The 22,456-nt window shown below is 45.1% G+C and overlaps 1 protein-coding gene and 1 long non-coding RNA gene across 2 annotated transcripts in view; one reads left to right on the top strand and one right to left on the bottom strand.

Annotated features, from left to right (window-relative positions):
* MED15 (mediator complex subunit 15) overlaps positions 1–22,456 on the bottom strand; it is a 40,064-nt gene that overhangs the window by 11,579 nt on the left and 6,029 nt on the right. Inside the window, exons 2-10 of the mRNA XM_019539139.1 lie at positions 21,387–21,474; positions 18,881–18,932; positions 17,740–17,769; positions 13,936–14,148; positions 12,537–12,811; positions 11,635–11,727; positions 11,398–11,571; positions 8,363–8,464; positions 3,043–3,162 (exon numbers count right to left, since the gene is read on the bottom strand). Coding sequence (XP_019394684.1) covers positions 3,043–3,162; positions 8,363–8,464; positions 11,398–11,571; positions 11,635–11,727; positions 12,537–12,811; positions 13,936–14,148; positions 17,740–17,769; positions 18,881–18,932; positions 21,387–21,474 — 1,147 coding nt within the window. The remainder of the gene's footprint in view (positions 1–3,042; positions 3,163–8,362; positions 8,465–11,397; positions 11,572–11,634; positions 11,728–12,536; positions 12,812–13,935; positions 14,149–17,739; positions 17,770–18,880; positions 18,933–21,386; positions 21,475–22,456) is intronic.
* Positions 16,651–17,745, top strand: LOC109312828. Its single transcript, XR_002101917.1, has 2 exons — positions 16,651–16,824; positions 17,472–17,745. It is a non-coding gene; the product is annotated as an uncharacterized LOC109312828 (long non-coding RNA).

Genomic DNA, 22,456 nt, shown 5'->3' with positions numbered 1-22,456 from the left:
ACATGCCAGCCTGCTTTGTGCCAAAATGAAAATTCTGCAGAAGCACCAAGCGAGTGACAGACAGGTTTTCACATTCCCACTTGGATCATGATCCTTTGTGCTATTTTGATATTAAAATTCAGTTTTACTCTATTCCTTAACTCCCAGCATGCTTGAGGTTTTTGTACTAACAATTTATAACTGCATTGTAGAAGCTGAGGCTACAAGCTATTGTAAGGAAGCTGGAAATTTTTGACACTAAAGAATACAGGAGAGAATTTGGGATTAGTACATTAAGCTTTTATTTTTAGCATAAACGATTAGCCAAGTATTATTCAAATAGGAAAGAACTGATTTTTACTTTAATTTCTATCAGAAAACTTCAGTCAATCCAAATAGGTGAATGGGAACACTCACATTAGAATTAGGAAGACCCAATAATATGGTTTATATTCAGCTCATTCTTGGTAGCTGCTCACGCATAAGGACTAAAAGCATAACTTTCAAAATTAAAAAAAATCTCAGTTCTAATTAATCAACAAACTCAACTACTATAAAACTGTTGAATACAATCCCCCATCACCCCACCACAATGCAGTAAGCAATATTACTGCTGCATTGTAACCAAGATCCTAGTGGTGAAGCTATTCTTTTGAAGAAACACTGAAACCTTGTGGCAACAAGGGTATATGCTAGTCATGGTACACAGGAAAAAGGGAAAGCTCATATTACATAACTACCATGTCTGCACAAGGCCTTTTCTTCAAAAAGGCATTCTTAAAATACAATTCCAAGACTCTTAACTTTGGTACCATCTTGAAATACTGAGGTCAAGGAGAAAATATTTCTATAGACTACCAATAACCAGTTATTATCAAACAGTTCTTTTCACCTATGATTGGACCCAGCAACAAGACATCTGAAGACCTGGTAAGGGTAATGCATTTAACAATATTGTTCAAGCACTCCTCTCCAAAGCAGAGCCCAAACGCCTGCAGGACCAGCAGGAACAAGTTCATCTGAAATCCAAGCCTAACTTTTTAGAATCAACTGCACCAAGAGCAGCACACAAAATACACACTGCCCCTGGAGCTACTAACTGTCAGTCAGGCAAGTGCATTCTTTCCATCACTATTAAATTATGGGTGATTCATCTCACCATCTTTCAAGAGCTATTTCAGTATGTCCTGTGTCACATTACATACTTCCTCTCTTCCTGTCTTTGTTTTCCTAGTAATCCATTATTTTCAGTCTCTCATACACAACTAGATGCAGTTTGCACAGATTCACTCAATTCATGTTACAAGTTAATACCCAGAAAACAAAGGAATTTTAGCACTATGGGTCAAAATATGGGTAGATGAACTAACCAAGTAGCATCCTCCTTTTTTGGTTTTGCTTTAAGGGATGAAAGATGATCCACGTTAAATCCCAATGGGGTGGGGAGAGGACGAAAACCTGACTAACATAGCAGCAGCAATGTTCTTGGTTTTATTCCAGCTAACTATTCAGCTTCAAGCATAAAAACAGCAGTGAATGCATCTACCGGTGTCTGCAGTCCACTGCATCCTTCTGTAGTGTGTTCCACCTTAGCCAATCCTTTTCTGTAGTATGGTGTGCCATCTATGCCCACCACTTCAGCAGCAACAGGGGCTTGAATTTAATGTATTCTTTATGGATCTCAGGCATACCAGAGCTCCAGGATTTTCTAGCAAACACTGGATGGATGGTAGAAACAACTTTTTATCATCCATTAACAGAAAGCAACACTACAGAAGCTGGAATTGTTTAGCTAGCACCAACTCCAGAGGTGATGGTTTTATGCACAAGACCCACTGAAACACTTGATGAACAGCAGGAATAACTGACCCCTCACTTTCTGCAACTACATGAGATACCGTCAAATCAGCAGCACTCAGGCAGTGCTGGGTGAGTAATTATAAACCAGAGCAGTGCATGATTTCCTAACTAATTCAGATAACTAGTATGGGACTTATTGCTGCAACAATACTGGTAACAACATAACTACTCAACAGTTCCTCTGCTTCATTTATAAAGTCCCCCTCCCCCTGCTCCATCTCTCTTGCTCCTGAGATGGCATTTACCCTGGATAAGAAACAACCATGAGAAAAAGATAGCAGTGGTCCTAGTCTGTTGAGGCAGCTATGGTATTCTGATGCTATCCAACAGCAATTTGTAACAGCCAGCACCAGTCTGCCTAGACATACTTTTCACTGGGGCAAGACCACAAAGAACCTTTACTGTCTCCTACATTGTACTGTAAGAGAAAAGGCAAAATTCAGAAAACTTCCTGAATGAAGGGGTAAGTAAGAGTCACGCATGGAGGAATTCAGCATAATTGCTTGGGATAGGATCATATGCTATTTGCCAAATGACCACCTTATTTCAATTATGGATTGCTTGCAATCAGCAGTTTTACTGGAAACTTTAAAATGTCTTTTTTTTCTTTAGTTCAGATTGTTTTAAATAGCATTTCTTGTTTCTGCATGAGGTGCTAGGACACATCCAAATTTCTGTTCATGAAAGAGGCACTAACACTAGTTAGACCGATGCAGAGAATAAGCGAGTGTCAAGCAAGCTTCTGAACACAGCTAAGCCCATTCACTGCAGTCCTGAACTTGAATCCTACTACTCAAGTCCTGGAGCCCCTCTTCAACATGCAGTGTTTTGTGAGGTGGACAAAGATTAAGCAGAGACCAAAAATTCTGTTAATTTGACACATGAGCCAAACATGAATGTGGAAGTTTTAAACCTTACAATGAGACCTGTGTGCCATTTTAGCAATATTTCTTTTGATACCCCAGGCTCTCAAAGAGCTTCCAATTAGAGCGTATAAGATACATTTTGGATGGGTCTGCTCCAAAAAAATAAACAACAGCCCAACACCCTAAATGACCAATAGCAATCATCTATATTCTCTACCCTTTCTAGATGGATGGAAATAAAAGTGAACGCCCCTTAGTTTGAGGACGAGTACTAATATTACCCAAGTACTGAACGCCTTGTAATCCCTGACACGACGTGCTTCAACTCAGTAAATACCTGTGGCATTTGCTGTCCGCCCAAAGGAATGGAGCTTGGAGGCGTGGCAGATACAGCTGTGGTAGGCGGGAACCGTGGTCTTATTTGCATCCCACCTCGGGCCATAGTTGCGGTGATCATCTTTGAGGACAGAGGGACAACAGACAAAAGTAATCGCAAAACAAGAAATGCAGTGCACTGGCAGGATGAGAAGCACATGCAACCTCCAGGGTGGGGTGGGGGCAATCTCTACAGTGATCTCTCCTCCAGAGATGAGCCTGATGTATCTGGTTTACAAATTAAATCCCCTCCTTCATATACCCTCCATTTCCATTTGTAGAGGGCATCCAATGAATCTTAGATATCTTCTGTAGGCTGATATCTAGATTCGACCATATGGTAAAAAGGGCAACAACAGCATTATTATTTTTTTAAAAGTTTTCCCAAATTTTGCCTGACAACTTGATATTCTAACAGTATTGGAAACAAGGGCTCTAAGATTGCTGTCAAGAATGCTCAATACAAGAAGCTTCTTTGTTCATACAGTGCCTTAAGTCTTGTTTCTGAAGTCCTCCCTCCCTATAACAGATTCATCAGAGGATTGAAAACCTACAGCAATAAATACATGTTGCAGTGTTCAACATAATGGGAATTGGAGGAAGTTTCAACAGCAACCATCCCTAAAAATCCTTCAATGAATCCTGCCATTGAGTAAGCAAGACCTCAGAACAAGGTGACCTATGGCAGTATAATGATTCCAAAGAAGAGGCTTCCATCATTGCAACAGAAAGGACTTCTTGGTTTAATAGAAAGGACTTTTACTTCCTTGCTTCTTACCACAACCCTGAGCCTAAGACAAATGTATAGTCATAAAGATAAAGACTGAATTGCCTTTGGATGGGCACCCTTTCCCCTTTAAAAAACTAACCAACTATCACATAGTCACTAGATCCAATAAAATAAGATTGCCCTCAGATTTGTTCATCCCTCTGATTCCTAAATTGAAAGGGCTCAGAAGAATCCCTTGTAATATAAACATCACTTGGGACACATTTTGTAGGTCAGTGCTAGAGTGGCTTTATATTTTAAAATACTATTAAGGATGAGTTACTCTCCAGAAATATCTATACAGGGTCCTAGTTCTAGTAAGCCAGAGAGATTAATCATATATACCCGCAGAGTTCTCTCTTATTTAAAGTACTATAATTATTACACCAGATGTGCCACAAGTCAGAAGTCTAGTGCAAATTTTACAGAAATTTAGCACATTGTTACTACCAAAGATCTCTGGTTTCCAATTTCAGGCATCTCAGAACAAAGAGATCCTTTTTACCGCTTTGACTGAACTGATGACAGAACTCTCTCGCTCTCTTTTTTCCAACCCACATCTTACTAAGGACACTGGCAAAATCGAACTAGTCTAGCTATGAAGGAAGTCTCCTTTCATTGAATGATTGTAGGCATTCTTGCTTAGTGTTCTGTGTCAATGGATTGAAGCAGCCAGCAACATGTCTCTAGAGAGTCAGAGAATGCATGTGCTTACAATTGTTAAAATAAATAAAATTAAATTACAACACAGCAAGACTTTAAAAGAAAAGCAATAACTGATAAAGAAAATAGCATCAAATTCAGCACAGCTGTTAGTTCACAACGTCAGAGCAATGAGGTCCCCTTCCATCCAAGCAATGAGGGATGGTCAGAGACAGGATTTCGAAAGGTAAACAAATGAAAGCTTCAGATACCACACACACGTGCACATATACACACACAGCATGCAACGGCCACCACAAGCAAACACAACAACCCAGCATTGGCACAAAGCACAGGTGGATGCTACAGAGTGCAGTGAAGAGCTACAGTTATCAACATGAGAGCTGGTGGAGCAACACAACCCTAACAAAAAAGGGAAATTGCTGGCAAAAGAGCTAACCCTTGAGGCACAGTCACCCCATCAAACAGACCCATATGTGCTACTTTGAGGGTCCAAGAGTGCATGTCAAAACTCAGGGATGTTTTGCTGAACCGCACATACCCTTTTGGCTCCGTTTCTTGTGCCACACCACCAAAGTGTGCAATAGAGAGAATTTCCTCTAGTGTCAAGATAATTAGAAACCAACTCTTTATTATCTTTTATCTTTTATTATCTGGCAAATCACTAAGGACCAACAGGGCAAACTCTTGATTGAAAGACTTCTTGCTGTGTAGGTGTTTAAGGGTTTTGGCTTTTGTTTTTTTTGGGGGGGGTGGGGAGAAGGGTTGTTTGTTTTGTTTTTTAAATAAGAGCATGCTGTTGGAAAGGGAGAAAACATACCATTAGATTACACTGAGGCCATCACCTAGGAACAAGGTTTTCACCTCTTGACATCTTTAGAGATGTTCAACAAATTAATTATAGATTTCTGTTGGCTCAGTAAGAACTCCTGCCCCTTTGGTATTACAGTGATAGAAAATGGTTCAAGAGATTGCTGTTGCTTTATGCAAGCAAACAGGACAGCCACATGTCATCAGCAAGGCTTTTTGTTGTAAAAAGGGAAGGTTTCTGTGAAGACACTACTCCTCTAACAGCTTCTGGAGGCAACTTTATGCTGGAGGCAGGAAACATTCTTGACAGTCAAAAAACAGGACACATTAACTGGAGGAAGAAAAGAGTTCTATCCCAGAGATGGACAGAAGAGAAGAGGGAATTTTCCTTCAGGATAAAGGGAGAAACCCCATTATTTGATATTTTACATCAACTTGAATATAAGAGCTGAAGTCTTAAAACGTACAGATTTGTTCTAAATGCAGTCAAATCCCTAGGTTTGAGGATTCCCCAAACACCAAAAGCTCATGGAAAGCATCATGTTGGCATCACCAGATTGATGGTAAGCCAGCTCCTTGTTTTCCAAGAGAAACAAACAAATCTGCATTCCGTGCATCTCAAGTCACAGCAGAACAGAGCAGCTTAAACTCTGTTCAAACGTAAATTCAGCTGGCCACTGGTCTTCACAGCAATTCTGTAGTGCTTTCTGTGGACAGTGGTGACTAGGACACTGCACACTCAATTTACCTGCTCCATCAGTGAGCACACTGGCATTCACATAAGGAGTTGGATTGCTAAGCAGCAGAATGCTCACCTATCTAAACAGTTAGTATGACCACTGCAGAGAAGGGTTAAAGTTCTGCTCTCATTTAATTTCATCCAAGGTAGGACTTCAAACTAACTTTAGTTTCACACAAAAGATGCTGGACAGAAACTTCAAGGAAAAGGAGACAATATAACAGCATTGATTCAAATCCCAAGACCATTTGAGAGTCACAAGGCACAGAAGTCATATAAGATAGGAGTGTTATGGTTGGGTTTGCTTATAATAAAACTTTCTCTGAACAGATAACTCAAAGGATCATTATACATTTTTAGAGGGTTGTACATGAAATAAAGAGTATTTTTATAAGAATAAAAATCTATTTCTCTAAAGAAACCTAATCTTACAAATGAAAGACATTTCAATCATTCAATCAATGCTCTCAAGACCAGAACTATATTGAAATATTCAGCATCTAAAAATATTGAAACAGCAAAAGTTTTTAATATATACAATACTTGGTTATACCAAGTACAAAAATGTATACTTCATTATTGGACAGAATAGCATTAATTGAATTTTAGTAGATTTATAATGTAAAAGTATGGTTATAATTGGAGTTTAAGGGAATAAGCCTACCCCCAAATCAGATCTAGAAAGCTTTTATGCACCCCAACAGTGACCGATACCAAGTTCTCTCTAAATTCAGTCTACATGGCTATGTAGCTGTGATGCAAAACCAGCTGTCAACCACCTTATCACCAGAAGCTTTCCAGTAGCACTGTGGTATGAAGCCACCTGTACAGGAATTCATCCAATGAAGCAGGAATTAAAACTGCCCCACATGAACACAATCCATCTGCTTATGAGTTGGAGAGAGTATCATTAAAGGAGTGAAATGGCAGGGTCCTGATAGCCATCTCCTAACTGCCTGTAGCTCCCACCTGGAAGTTATTCATGAAACAAAAAGGGAAAAAAAAGTTTTCAAAGCATATGTTTAAACTGTAGTGAATGGATTTTGTGTTGCCGCCAGTGCTGTGTCAGCTGTACTTACCACTGCTCATCTTTCATCTGGTGTCAACACAATGCAAGAAATATAAAAGGCCCAGGATAGAAAGAGGTGCAATTGCCTAAGCAGAATTTAACAACCAACAAGATGGTGTCTTTGGGCCATATTAGGCTATAATCATAAGACATTATTTTTGGTAAAGATCTGAAGGATATAGGTGGGAAAAACCACTAACTGTCACACCTCACCCTACAGACAAACTTTAAAGTGCTGAAGGGGTTTGGAGTATTAAGGCCAGCACATTAGTACTGGCAGGAGCAAGGCACAGTGGACAGGAAGTCAGGAGACCCATGTTCTATATATCCAGTGCTGTCACTGACTCTGAGCCACCACTTTCCCCACCTGAAAACAGTGATAATTTTACTTACCAGTGTTTGTAAAATGCTTTGAGATGGATCACTATAAATGTAAATCACTAAATATTATATCAGACTCTTAGGAAAGTCCAGCAACTGGTTCGGCTCAAGCCCAAAGGACTTCTTCCCTTTTAGTGCTCACAGAGGATCACAGTCACCATGCCTACAGAGTGCATTTCAGGGTAAGAAAAACTGTGGGCTGGTCAATGAGTCCCACAAGAGATACCAAGCAAGGACTTTGCATTTGTGATAGTTTACATGTGCCATTTATCTCAACAATTCACATCCAAGCTAAAAACAATCTGCATCTATTACCCATGTCACTCAGAACAAACTAGAGAGAAACAGGATGAAAGGAAGTAAAAGAAAGTGGTAGAGGAATGCTTTACTACCTATGCTACTATTTTTGTGCTTGGCACATGGAAATGAAGGGAGATCACATGTGAGTTAACACTGGCAGGCACAGATTCACAGAAGAAATATCAGTTCACATGACAAGGCAGTCATCTAAGGAAGTGTTATGAAAGGAGAAGTGAAACACTCCAGGAACCAACAGTTAGACCTGTAGCACAATCACGACAGGCAGTCTCAATGACGTGCATGGCTATGTCACTACAGGCAACAGTATCTGACCTACTCAGGACAGGCATGCACAGAGAGGATGACAATGAAATCCTGCCTCCAACTCATGGCAAATGGAAACAGTGCATAATAGCCCATATCTCCTCCAGAAAGAGACAGCAGATGTCAGACCCTCATCAGAAAGCCACCAGAAACCCATCTCCATGCTCAATTTTAGCATGCACTCACTACAGGCCTGCACTAGTGACACTGGCTCCAGAGGCCCTTACCTGCCCTGAAGCTCCCATCTGAGCAGCCTGGGCCTGAGCTGCTTGGACTGCTGCCGCTGCCTGTTGCTGCTGCTGCTGCTGCTGCACCAATTGAGCTCTTACCTTAAGTATTAAAAGAAAAAAAAAAAGGGAGTAAACAGGCATAACAGGTTATTGCAGAAGTGACCTTTCTATTGCATTATATCAACCATGTCTCCAGATGTATCCTTCAGTTAAGAGCAAACAAGAATAAAGTCAGGTATATAGTTACTGTGATCGTGTCTGACCTGCTTTATGAACATACATACTCCATTCCTATGAGTTAAAATAAACCTTCCCAATGCCAAATAGCTCACCTTTGAATTCCCCTTGCAACTCTTTCCCCACACTGCTATTCCTATAGACAGCTTCAGTTACCAAAGGTACCCAAGCTGGGTTAATTTCAGTCAAGCACACAATATTAAATGCCTGCACATTACAGCTGTTTTGAATTACTGTGCATTTCACTATGACTACTGCAAGTAGGCAACATGTCAAGGGTGCTCCTGGCAAGCAGGAATGCCTGCTGAATAAGTGTATTACTTCATCCCTTTGGAGCCAAGAACAGTTTCTGCAGTAGTGCCAACCTTCCCCCCTCAATAAGGTCAAGAGTGAGGAAAAGCCTAGAATTAAAACTGACCTCTTGCCTTCTTATGCACAGCACCCATAAACTCATATATCCCATACTAGGTCGCTGTCCACGGCAAAGGATCAGTAATGTATCATTTGGAAAAGCTGCATCATAAATAGCACAACCTACCTCTTGGAACAAAGCAATAAGAGATGCATGACAGAAGGGGTGGGGGGGGGAAAATACCCTGCCTTCATTCACTATTGTTACTGTCATCTTTGCAGTCCAAGTAATGACATCAAGTAACGATCAGCTGTGGAAAGTTCAGCCAAAATGGTACATTCAAGCTGAGAAAGATTTGGTTATAATTGTTTTCACTTTCTTAAAGACAGATGCAAGATGGACACACTCCAAAAGCACATGCATTTATGCATTTGAACATGTTTTCCTCATACTCTATAACAAAATCACCATTCATCAGGAAGATGAGTCTTACCATACGAATTTTTAGAAGTACAACACCTTATTCGTCTAGCAAAATAAGAGCCAAATTTCAAACACTAGTTTCTTTCCGTAACATACAATAGGTTTCAAAGGATGCACCTACATATGCTATTAGTAGGCAGCAATAAGCTCCGGCACATACCATGCTGGAGTTTATTGCTCCTGAGCGCCTTATTTACTAGGGCTGTGCGAAGCTTTGGTTGCCGATTCAATTCAGAGGAGATTCGGCCCGATTCGAAGGCCAAATCCCTGAACTGAATCAGGAGACTCATTAATCTCTCCAAATTGAATCAAAAGCCTCTGAACTGATTCAGAGACTTTCAACGATTTGGCCATTGACGCAGCTTTATATGCATTTTCTATGTACCTCGAGGTACCCAGTACGGCTTGTGAATGCTGAGATGGTGGGGTGGATGGAGCATCCCACGGGAGCGCAGGCGAGTCCCCCATGTGCTCAGCAGCAAACCTGAAGTAGACCAGAACTACTTCTGGTCCGCTTCCGGATCCACCACAGAGCACATGGGGACTCCGCCCACCCCGGTGACTGGCGCCTCTTAGGTCTGGGGGGCACCCAGCTACACCTTGCAGCTGACTGCCAAGCCAGGAGAGGCTGGGGGGGATATTGTGCATGTGCGTGTGTGGGGGTGGGGGGAAACAGGGGTCCTCCGTGTGCTCAGCCGTGGACCTGGAAGTAGACCAGAAGTACTTCCAGTCCATCACCAGGTCCACCACCAAGTGCACAGGGGACCACCCCCTGCAGGATGCTCCATCCGCCCCACCATCTTGGCATTCATGAGCCGCGCCTGGTACCTCGAGGTACATAGAAAAAACATAAAGCTGTGTCTCTGGCTGAATCAATGATTCTCTGAATCAGAATCGAATCTTCAGATTCAGCTAAATCAAATCCGGACAGTGATCTGAATCAGTGTCCCCCGAATCAGGGCAAATCTGAATTGAATACTGCCCTCTTCACACACCCCATATGTTTACACAGTGGGCCTGGGGGGGAGGGGTGGGTCAGCCTGGGGCTGCTCCAATCCAGCTCAATATTCTGCAGAGGGGCTAGCTGGGGCACGAGGGTGGTTTCAGTATGGGGCTAGCTGGCAGGCAGCCTGTGCACTGAAGCACCCTCATGCTGCAGCCAGCCACATCACCATCTACATGTGCAGTGTTGAAAAGTAAGAACTCCACAGCAGGGTAGTACCTGTATTTACAAGTACTGCCCTGCTGCACAGTTAATTAGTTTCCTATGGCCCAGCAGGGCTGCACATGTAGATGAGACACGTTTACTGTGGAGCTAATTGTGTACTCTGCAGTAAATGTCTCATGTAGACACACCCACTGACTGCTAAAATCCCTAGGCTTTGTGACTAAAGAACTATGCCATGCTGGCAAGCAATAAAGCAACATAGAAGGTAGCAGATCAAATTGTTATGCTTGACCTAGGTAAACCACTAACCTCTTAACACATTCAAGTATTTACCATCTCTGCTACTAGCACTGACAAGCCTCAGTTATTAATGAGAGGTTTCTACTTCCCTAGGGCAGCAGTCTCAACCTTTTTTGTACCAGAACCCATTTGTAAAAATAAATGGCCAGTCCTGACCAAGTGTCTCTCACTCCTGACCTGCTTCCCCTTGCTCCCAGGCCCCAGCCCTCCACTGTATGCGTCGGCCAGGATGTGGAGTGGGGTGGGAGGGGCCCCAAGCAGCTCCAAACAGCCCCTTGCAGGCTGGAACTCTGTCAGCCTGCAAGGGAAAAGCCATGGATTCCCACATTTTTCTCCTTTAAAGGATAATCCATTTTTAAAGTTTGTATATATATATTGTTTCATATATTCTTGTGACCCACTTCTGGGTCATGACCCACAGGTTAAGAAACACTGCCCTAGTGAATGTCAGAGTACGCAGGCATCTGTTCTACTTTGGTCTTTAGCACTTACCTGCATTGCTTTTAACTGCTGTGGTGTGAGAGTGACAGGCATGACCTGACCAGGTATCTGTCCTGAGATTGCCTGTGCCTGAGACACCATTGGTTGGGGCTGAGGCTGGGGTTGTTGTGGAAGTTGGGACTGTTGGGCCTGAGCAACTTGCTGCTGCTGTTGCTGCTGCTGCTGCAGTTGCATCTGCTGCTGCATGACTTGCTGAGGTGGCTGCTGCTGTATCTGTTGCTGTGGAATTTGCTGCTGCTGCTGCTGCTGTTGCTGCTGCTGCTGCTGTTGCTGTGCTTGCAGAGCCTGAGCTGCCTGCAGCTGCTGCATCTGAGCAATTCGCTGTAGTTGCTGCTGCTGCTGCTGCTGCATCTACAAACAGGAGAAGCCAGGAAGCTGAAGACTCTGGTAATACATCGGCCATAAACCAGTGGCAGGCAGAGTCCTAACTCACCACTCCCAGCTAACGCTCAGCCCATATGGAAAGTCCTATTAGTGAGCCAATCTCAGTCTCCAAACATTTCACCTCTGTACAAGTTTACTTCTGGAATTTCATTACCATTCCAGATGGCTTCAAGACTGGTCTGTCACTACTAAAAGCCAGTTTTCAAGGCAAATGTACCAAGTCCTCAAAGTTCCCCTTATAGAAGGACATAAAAGCCACTTTTCAAAATGAATGCCTCTTTCCTTAAAAACAGGACTATGGGTTCTCTCTACCTTGATTCATGCTTTACATTTTTAGACTTCTGTTTAAGTGGCAGAAGTGATTTGCACAACTCTGACAGCTGGTTTCCTTGGAGTGGCTGGGACATCTGACTGCACCCACCACCTTTTCCAAAGACACACATGTATGGCTATCCTTACACTTAAACAGAGAAAGGGGACAACATAGTAGCTTCCTCTCTTCTCATGAGAGAACAAACCAAATCAGGTGATGAGAATCTATCCCTTTTCACTAGGAAAGGGACATGTTTTTGCCAGCTCAAACTGATGCCATGCCCACACAACAAAGTATGTTAATCCCCTACTGTACAGAGGTGGCATTCACCATTGCTGTGTAAGCCACAGCTCTGGAACACAGGCCCCCTGGACAGGTGACTGACAGCAGATTGTCTGTTAATGACTCTTGTAACTCATTTGGTTTTTGTTACCTGCTGCTGGTTCTGCTGCTGCTGCTGTTGCTGCTGCTGCTGCATCTGCAGCTTCAGCATATGCTGCTGCTGGGCAGCTTGCAGCTGCTGCTGTTGCTGCTGCTGTTGGGCAGCAGCAGCTGCTGCCGCCTGCTGCTGTTGGACCTGGAACTGTTGCTGCATAGCTGACTGCTGGGCCTGGAACTGTTGCTGTTGCTGCTGCAGAGCCGCCTGTTGCTGCTGAAATTGCTGTTGCTGCTGTTGCTGTTGTGCTATCTGCTGAAGCTGAAGCTGGGCTAAAGAGAGTTAAAATGGATGCAAGACAACTGAAACAGATGCCTAAGAGTGGTCACCTGAGTCTAACGCCCATAAATTCTCCAGGAACTTAAAATACCTGGTTGTCTTTGCTCGGTACCATGTTAGTTCAGTGCATAAATCCACCCTGACCTCCCATGCCCACATACGTATTACACACCTGTAAACAACATTTTTCAGTCATGGTGTCATGGCACAACCTGTTACCTCATTTCCTACAATAAGCCAACAATTTAAATGAACAGCTTAAGAGTGTAAATGAGTGTTAGGGGCAAAATTCTTGCGGATGGCATCTTTTATTAGACCAATATATGGCTGAGGTAGGCATAAGCAAGCTTTTAGGTATCAGTGTGCTGAGGGGAACAGAAAGAAGAGTCCTCACACTGTTCTACAAGGAAATGTTTGGGCAAAGTTTTGGCAGTTCTGATGGACTCCAAAGGGAATCTCATGCATCAGCTGTCAGTGTTAAGGACAGAGGGCCACAACACAAGGGAACAACAAAGACGTAAAGAAATGAAACACTGAGGGGAAGCCAAGAATTAAACATTCTGAAAAGGACTCCACTAGCAATATCCCCACTCTTGCCTGAACATCAAGGAATTGGATAGTTATGATATAAGGTGGAGGTATCTAAAGGCAAACCTTCCTCCTCCCCTGGCTGATTGATACCAGTCTATTTTTTCCATATTAATGACAAAGAGCAAGGATACACTGGAGTCCTCACTCTTGCTCCCAGGACTGAGGACAGCATTGAAGACAGCCATAAAGTGTACTCTCTAATTCTCCCAACATCCTTCCACCTTGGAAAGGCTTCTGCCTTAAAACAATGGTTCCCAACACTTTTTATACTGCAGACCAGCATGGGAGAGGGACAGGGCACATAGAGACAGCTCCTCCCTCCCGGGGCTACCCCACCACCCAGCTTTAACTGCACACATGACTGCCAGTGGTGGAAGCCACTTGCCTGGGCAGACAGACAAGGGTCTGAGCGAGGGGCTCATGCAACAACCTGGCAGCCAACCCTTCATGGCCCAATGGCTGGGAACCTCTCCCTTAGAACGCTGATATCACCAGTTTATTATCTGAAGGCAAACTGAACACTTACTCTGCTGAGTAGCTGTAGAGACTCCAGGCATGCCATGAGGGGCCATCCCAGAAGTTCCAGGAGGCTGCTGCCCCGGCAGGCTCATCTGCTGCCCCATTGGCCCAAGTCCACTCATCCCACCCATTGGTGCTCCCTGTGTTCGTGAAGCCATGCCCATTCCAGCTGTTCCTGCAGGTGGGCCACCTGTTAGATTCTGCAGGGCATTCATAGGGTCTGTAAACACAACAGAAGAGTTACTAATAGAAAAAAACATGCAATTGTCTGCTAAGAGCTCTCCATGACAGCAAGCAACACAGAAGTCTGGTTGCTAGTGGATACAGAGTAGGACACAACTCATGAGTTCTACACTCATCACTTTGAAATTAACTTAAATGAATTGTCTTAATCAGGTCTGTTTCTATTCCTACACCAACAATGGGGCTAAACTAGGAGTGGGAAGAGGGGCAGAGTCAAACTGAGGCACCTTATCCGGCCTGAGGCAGGTTCCTCAGTCCTGTCTGGCCCAGGCACCATCTGATCCCTGGTGCATCCACCAACCCCAGGCACACAGTGGTGCTGGGGCAGCTCCACAGGTGGACTCCATTTCTAGGCAGCCCAGGTGGCAGCAGCTACTTTTGGCTGCTGTCACTGCTGGCCCCAGCTCCATGGAGACTGGCAGGGACCCATATGCACAGCCCTGCCCTGCACTGCACCCACTCTGGACTTGCCCCCAGCCAGCACAGAGCAGCTTGGGATCAGCCAGGACCTATGCACACAGCCCCAACCCTGGGCCGCCCCATACCTGGCTCCAGACACACCTGGCCATGATGAGCAGCGGCAACAGCTAGGCAGAAGCTGCTGCTCTGTGCAGAGAAAAAGTGGCCACCTCCCCCTCACTGCTGCTGGGCACTTCTTGCTGTGGTGACCCAGAACCCGTGCCTGGGCTGCCTGGCTGCTCTCCACCACCGTCACCACCACCACTACTGCCTCTAAGCCACCCAGTGGGGCAGTGGTGGCAGTGGCCCTGGGTGACCACTGCTTCCCTGCCCACCCCTCCCCCTGTGCCCAGCAGCAGCTTCTGCCTGGCTACCACCACTGTTCATTGTGGGTGGGCAGTCTGTACCAGCATGGGGTAGAACAGGGTTGCAGCTGCATGCACAGGTCCTAGCTGATCCACTCCATCCAGGACAAGTCTGGAGCGGGTGCAGGACAGGGCCAAGGTTATGTGCTCAGCTGCTGTTGGGTGTTGGTGGCAGAGAAGAGCAACAGCGCACATGTTGCAGCATGGGGAAGGGTGCTGACTGGTCTGCAACAGCTCCCCAAAACAGCTTATGGGGCCTGTGGGCCCAAATAATTGCCCGCCCCTGGCTAGAGCATAAGAATTATTTAGATGTTAATAAAAGTGCTTTAAATTTGTGATACAATATTTAAAGCTAAAAATACTCAAGAGAAAAGTCATCAGCTGCCTCCATGCTGAACTGACAAGACATGGCAAGCCCATCAGCCTCTCAGGAGAGCTCTGTGCCACTGTGTGGAATACATCTGGAATTCCAAAACCCAAAATGCAAAGTCATGGAGTGAATCTAAGCTAGATCGCTTCCTCACTGGGTTAATGAGGAGTGGGAGTGCTCAGGAGGCCACATGCAGCCTAAGGAAGGATTTAACAAGGTAATTCCTCAAGTTAGCGCACTGCTATCTCCAAGCAGTGGCTAAGCTTCAGCATTCAGCATAATCCCAGCAGAAAGTGATCAAAATATGAGGCTTTGTCATGGGGAAAAAAAAGCACTATCAGAGAGACTGGGACTCCAAACAAATTTCTGAAGAAGAAAGGATTACAAACATTATACACATGCACACACACACATGCATGACAGGATTTTGCCCTGGAGTTAATAAATATCAAGCAACCCATCCTTAACCTGTGCTACAAAAAGAAGGATAGGATTACCACATGCTCTTTTAAAAAGAAATTAACATTGTACTAGAAGACATTTCTTCAGTCAGCTGCAGAGTCCCCCAGGACACACATTTCCTGTTGTTAGGACTAATCCACACACTTATAGAACAGAGCAGATATCAAGTTCACACACCAGCAAGAGGCTCAAGGAAGGTGACAAGGAGAAAAACTCCTGCTGGAGAGTCCAATGAACTCCACCAGCATTTGTTATGTAGGATTAATTACGACCAGGGACATGGGTTTTCCTTTTCCTGCAGAAAAACACAGATTTTCCCCTTTGAAGTGTGAAAGTGCAGATTTCCTCCTTGCAGGTTGGAAGATTTCCAGCCTCCAAGGAGCTGCGTGGGGATGGGTGATCATGACTAGAGATAAGGGGCAGGGTAGTGGGAGCAGCAGCTGTGACAGCTGGATAAACATAAGTCTATGGGACTGGGGGGAGGTGGGGGGTGGGGGACCAGAACCTGAGAAATATCCAGGTCTGCCCACTGGTGACATGTGGGGGGGGGGGTGCAAGGGCCTGAGGGGCACATGCCTCCTCAGATTTCTGCACTGACAGCAGGGCACAGACCAAAGGACAGGACCTGGTGAGGGCAGGCGGAGTGGGGAGGGGAGAGTCGCCACTGCCAAAAGCCCCATGCCAGCCATTCTACCAAGGTAAGGCACCCCCTGCCCACCCAGCACCAGCCAGGGGGCAGAAAGGGATGACAACTCCACACCACCACCAGTGCCCCCACAGATGCCAGGTGGGCAGGGGGTGCCTTGGCATGGTGGTGCAGTTGGCGCAATGCACCTGGTGGCAGCGGCAACAGCAGCAAGTCTCTCTACCAGCTGGACCATAGCAGCCTGCATCCTCCCCTTGTCCCCGCATAGGTTCCACTCCAGCTGCGCCAGGCTCTTTCCTCTATTCCAGCCTCAGCAGCTGCCACCTCCCATACATGGCAGCCAGGCCTCAGGTGCTGCTGACCAGCTGTGGCTGGCACCCACAGGGCAAACAGGGAGTGGGCAGGATGCAGCTGCCAGGTCCTGTAGCTCTGGCAGCTGGGGGTTCCCTCCAGCAGGCAGTAGAGCAGGGAGGATGCGGGTTGGGAGTGAGAGGAACCAGCAGGGCCAGAAGGCTGCAGGTTGGGAGTGAGGGACACTGGTGGGGATCAGGTATTTGGGGGAGGGGCAGAAGGTACAGGTCAGGAGTAAGGGGCACTGGCAGGGCTGGGAGAACATGGAAATGAGCAACAGCAGCATGGGAAGGGACAGGGCACTGGCATATCAGGGCTGCTCACTGCCACAAAGAAGAGGGCAGGGGGACAGCTACAACTGGACCCGTGCATCCTGGTGAATGAAGGTGGCACGGGGAAACTCTGATTTTCCATGATAAAAAAAACCAAAGTCAAACATCAAAATATATAGGAATTTAGAATTTATTTTATTATAGTGATTGAGGCACAAATGGGTTTTCAAACTGCTTTAAAATTGTAAATATATCAATAAAACTTTGTGTTCAACTGATACACGTGTGCACGTGTAGAAACATAGATTTGGGGTTTTTTAAATCAGAATTATGGGGGAGGGGGTTAATTAGAGAATTTTGGATTTTTTTTAACAGCGAAAACAAGGATCCCTGATTATGACTGACCCCAACCAGAAGGATAACAACAAAGATGTTAGCAAACAAGTGCTCCATGTGACCAGAGTCCAGCAGACGTACTAAAACAATTCACTTCAGTGTAAAATAGCTTAAATTATTATGTGCCCTTTGTTGCAAAAGGAATAATACTTAATATTCCAGCTGTGAACTCCACCCCGTTCTTCACACGCCACCAAAATTATAGGTTTATAGATCTTTTGTTCAATAAAGAAAAAGGAGTTCTTACCACTGACTGAGGCCTGAGATTTCTTATTGTCTAGAAAACAAAAAACGAACAGACAAGTTACATACTTTGGTGAAAAGATACACATGCATTTTGCATTTCAGACCTACCCACAAGCAATGCACAAATGGTGCAAAGAATTACATTCTTCTGTATTTACATCCACTTCAACATGCCTCCAAACAGTTTACAGAGATTACCTAAAGTAGGCTGCAACCCAGAGAGTAAGACCAGTATGCCAGGGGTGCAATGGTGTGCTGCTGAGGCAGACACATTCTGCAAGGTTAGGTCAAAGCCAACAGCACCCTATAGTGCTCTGAAGTCAGAGGGTACTCTTCAGTTGGGAACTCAGTGCTTGCCTATGAAGGCATATACTTCCAAGGACTGGGACAGATATTTTAGGCAGTTCCACTGGACAGCTTGTTGGTACAGCACAACATGGTTTGGGAAGACTCAAGCACTTTAGGAAGGTTCATTTCCAGAGGCTTCCTTGAAAAAGAATTACAACTAAATGGAAGGGCAGATATCAGAACTCAGGATACCAGGATAACATGTCTTAGAGCTTTGCTGTCTAACTCAGCTGGTTTGGTTTCCCAGCATTCTCCTTTTCATATGATGAAAGAAAAGACACACTCAAAAGGAAAATAATGGTTGGAAGGCAGACTAGAGGTTTCAAGAACTTTAAGTTCCTCAGTTATACACAGACACTACAAAACAGACTGTGTATTCAGGAGCTGGGCATGGATCCCATTTGAGAAATTACGAAAGCAACTCAAGAACAACTTGAAACACATTAAATACTAAAAACGCTAATCAAGGAAGTTATCGGTCACCTCTGTTCTTAACAGACATGCAGATACACACACAAGATATCGCAAACCCAGTGGACTGTCAGCAGAGCTCTGTGCAGTGTGCAGAGAACTGGCAAACTGGATGCTTATCTTGCTGGGATTCTCTGACCCTAGCTGACTTCCTGCCCCTTGGGCAGGGGCCTGGACCTGATGATCTTACAAGGTCCCTTCCAACCCTAATGTCTATGAAATCTGTGAAATGCAAGCAGCCCCAAAAGCTACACTTTAATCTTTATCATGCTTTCCAATGAGTATTTCTAACACTGTAACAAAGACATGTAAGACATACTTACGAATATCTCGAAAATGGATGATGAGACGGGCCACAAGAGAAAGATATTCATCCTGGAGACATTAACAACAAAACAAAAAAAACAAGCAGTAGCTTAGCACCAAGTGGGGAAGCAAAGCAATACATGACTCACCACTTCCCTTCATCACGCTGCCATTCCAGAGGTGTCCCTCTCCTCCCCCACAAGACCCTTGGGCTTTTCATTGTAGCGCCTTTGCAGATAGCAATCTGCTCAGGAATGAACAAGGGCAGGGCATGTTTCTAATAAAAAAGTCACTGTGACTAACTGCACAGGGCAGGAAGAGAAACAGCACAATCTTACAAGAAAGGGTAGGCAACTAAAATTACAGCAGTACTCTGTATACATTTACAGAGAAAATTTATTTCTGCTTATCTCTTACTTCTTGTACTCTACCCCCTCCTGTTGGAAATAGTTTCCTATACTTTCTTATTTAGCATCCTGATTTACTTTAAGCCACACTTGAGCACTGTCATCTTCCCACTGGGCAAGTTTTACTTTCAAGAAAATGTAGCATTTAAAAAGGGCGATGAACAAACAGCCTTAAAGACTGAAATCCCCAGTCTACCCACAGACCAGGTAAAATAGAGAACAGAAGAGCAAGTGCATAAAGGAACCACCGCAGCAGTAAGAAATTAGTTCTCCTGTTGTTCTCATCAGACTACCAGGACTGCCAATAGGGATGTTATTTGTGATGGCAGTTTTCAAACTGGGAAGAGCTGGGCATGCTCGGCATGCTTTAAGACAGTGATGCTACATGATTCTATTTTGCATGGGTTCAAAGCAAGGGTGGGCAAAATATGGCCTGCCAAATTATTCTCTCTGGCCCACAGCTGCTCCTCTGAAGGAGAATTGTATCTGGCCTGCAGCTGCCATGGCTTTCAGCACCTCGCACCCTTCTCCCTTTCTGCTACTGTGCTGTAGCCAGCTGCAGCAGCAGCAGCTTGGCTCCAGTGGCCAGGCAGCCACTCCCCCACCTGGCCTGGCCTGCTCGCCAGCCCCTGATGTACACTCCAAGGCAGGAGGCACTGAGCTCCTGGCCAGGCTTCTCTCAGCCGAGGCTGTCTGCATGCAGCTCCAACCTTGCAGCCATTCCCAGACATTGGCGGCCTGGCCCCTAGCAAGAGCCAAAGCTCAAGTAAGGTTCTCCCTGTTGGTGGGGGAGGAGGGTGCAGGGGAAGAGGGCCAAGGAGCCATGGGTTATTCAGTCCTCCTGTGCCAGGCCAGGGCCTGGTAGGAGCATGGGTGTTGCTAATGCGGGGCCACAATGTGTTCCTGCATGCAGCTCCCAGCCCCCTTGTCCCTACACCTCCTTCCCCATCCATGACTCCAGCATGTGGCTGGACCAGTGCCACACTGTGCTCCTTCAGGCCATGTGGGCCTAGCTGGAGTAGCTGGCATGGCTCCTGTCCAACCCAGCCACATGCCAGGGATTCAGGGTAGGAGAGGGGGTGCAAGGAGAGCTGCAGGGAGCTTGTATGCACGTGTGCCTGTCTCTGCGCATATGCGTGTACGTGCATGTAGTCCTCAACAACTCAACAAAACTCACTAAGTGGCTTACTGCCCAAATAATTGCCGGCCCTTGGCTTAAAGGAAGAAGGCAGCTTCAGGCATGTGCAAGGCCGCTACTTCACCACTGTACAAGTGCTAGAACCATCTAGGGACAGCAACTGAAATAACCAAAATATTTTTAAGGGGGAAGATCTCTATAAGAACAAGTAGTAACTAACACTTGCACTTGACACATCGTAATGGCCTCTAAAGATTTCTCCAGAGCCTTGGGTTTCGGTTTAGTTTTGCACAGAGACACTTGCTACAGCCTGACAGCCAAACTTCCAGGAAGGCTTCAGGTTTTGCCCCTATAAACACATCCCTTCTATTGTTCCCCTGATCATCCCTATATAGTGCTAAACTGTACATGAATAAGCCAGCTTGGTGCTGCTGTGCTCCCCTTGCCTCCAGCTGCTGCTCCTCCTCCTACTCCTGCCCCCAGCTCTACTGCTCCTGCAGGTGGAGGGGAAACTTCCGCCTGGCTGCTCCCGCTGGAGGTGAAGGGAACACAGAAACATCCGACTGGCTGCAGCTGCACTGGGAAGTCTTACCAGAAGCTGCGTGCTGGCTGGAGCTGGGGATGGGGGTAGTGCAGGTGTGGACTGCTCGGATGGGATTCAGCCCAAGGTGGAGCATTGCAGGGGCAGCCACAGGCCAAATCCAGCCAGTTGGCGGACCATATTTTACCTGCCCCTGGACTATAGTAATTTACTGAACTGACCTGGCTCAAAGCCCAAAACTTCCCATCTCAATATTGTACACTTGAAGTATTTGTATTCCCTCAGGATAAAGAGATCCTATACAGTTATCATGGTATAACTAGGTATTCTGGCCAGATAAACTAAACATCTGTGTGTAATCTGGAGCGCAACTTGTTTTTAACTGCTCCCAATGTTCAACATAAAATTCCTCTTAGAAATACAAGGAGATACTTTACCCTTGATTTAGCCTTCATAAAAACATGACTTTCCATATCTTTGCTGGATTTATTGTGGGCAACACCAGCCTTCCTCATCGCCTCATCACTGAAAAACAAGAGAGGATGTGAATAGAGGGCAACAGGAATCCCCTTTCCTGTTTAATATGGAGCTGGCTGGCAACTTTTCACCACTTAATTGCTAATAATTCCATTAATAAATTTAGAGCCAATGGTATTAAGTTCCATCCTTTCTACATCCAATCCCATTGATGTCAATAGGAAGTATCCAGGGAAATGCCAACACATCAACACAAGAGTGCTCTGATCATTTACCTCATTTCTAATGGGAGAAGCTGCTGAGGTAGGAACTACCTCTTTCAAGGTTGGGATAAGAAAATCAGCAATTAATTTCCATTCAAAGTGCCCTGGAGACCACTTTCTCATGTCAGGACCAAAGGAAACACCTTTCTAGTTACTTCATCTTCTCAAAGCAAAACTAAGCTGCAGTTAAACTGTCACTGAAATGAGTTCAACATGCCAACACAAAGCACTGCTTGTAATCATCTCCTTCCACCACTCCAGAGAAGCTCGCTCCTTCAAGCTTCTCTATACAAGGAAGTTACCAGACAGTAAATTATAGTGTCAGTTTACTGCACTGGGTCCTCTGCACTAAAGGCCTACTGGACTCTCAGTGCACAACAAGTGTAAGGTAGCTTACAGCACTTAGGACATGGCCCATATGAGCGGAGTAAGATCCCTCTCACTGTGCATACAAGTGTCTACAAGGGCACTTACTGTGGAGTAGCTAGTTTAACGTAAACTTACACCCTAGTTTACTCTGTGGTACCTTCATCCATAGAAGAAAACCCTTTAGATTAGTAATTCTTTGTAGCAAGAGGTAAGTTTTTATAGCATCCAGCACAATGGTGACCGGTCCTGACTGACAATACCAAGGATTCACTGCTTCATGTAATGAAGCACCAAGCCCCATAAATTTAATATATTATTGGTAGGGTACACCATTCCACTTGCACACCAGAGCGCCCCAAGGGATGACTACGTCGAACGGTCATAAACTCCTGCAAGAC

The sequence above is a fragment of the Crocodylus porosus genome, unplaced genomic scaffold, assembly GCF_001723895.1.
Source record: "Crocodylus porosus isolate Cpor-Errol unplaced genomic scaffold, CroPor_comp1, whole genome shotgun sequence".
Taxonomy (NCBI): Eukaryota; Metazoa; Chordata; order Crocodylia; family Crocodylidae; genus Crocodylus; species Crocodylus porosus.
The sequence above is the reverse complement of the archived record's forward strand: the minus strand, read 5'-3'. Positions and strand labels throughout refer to the sequence as shown.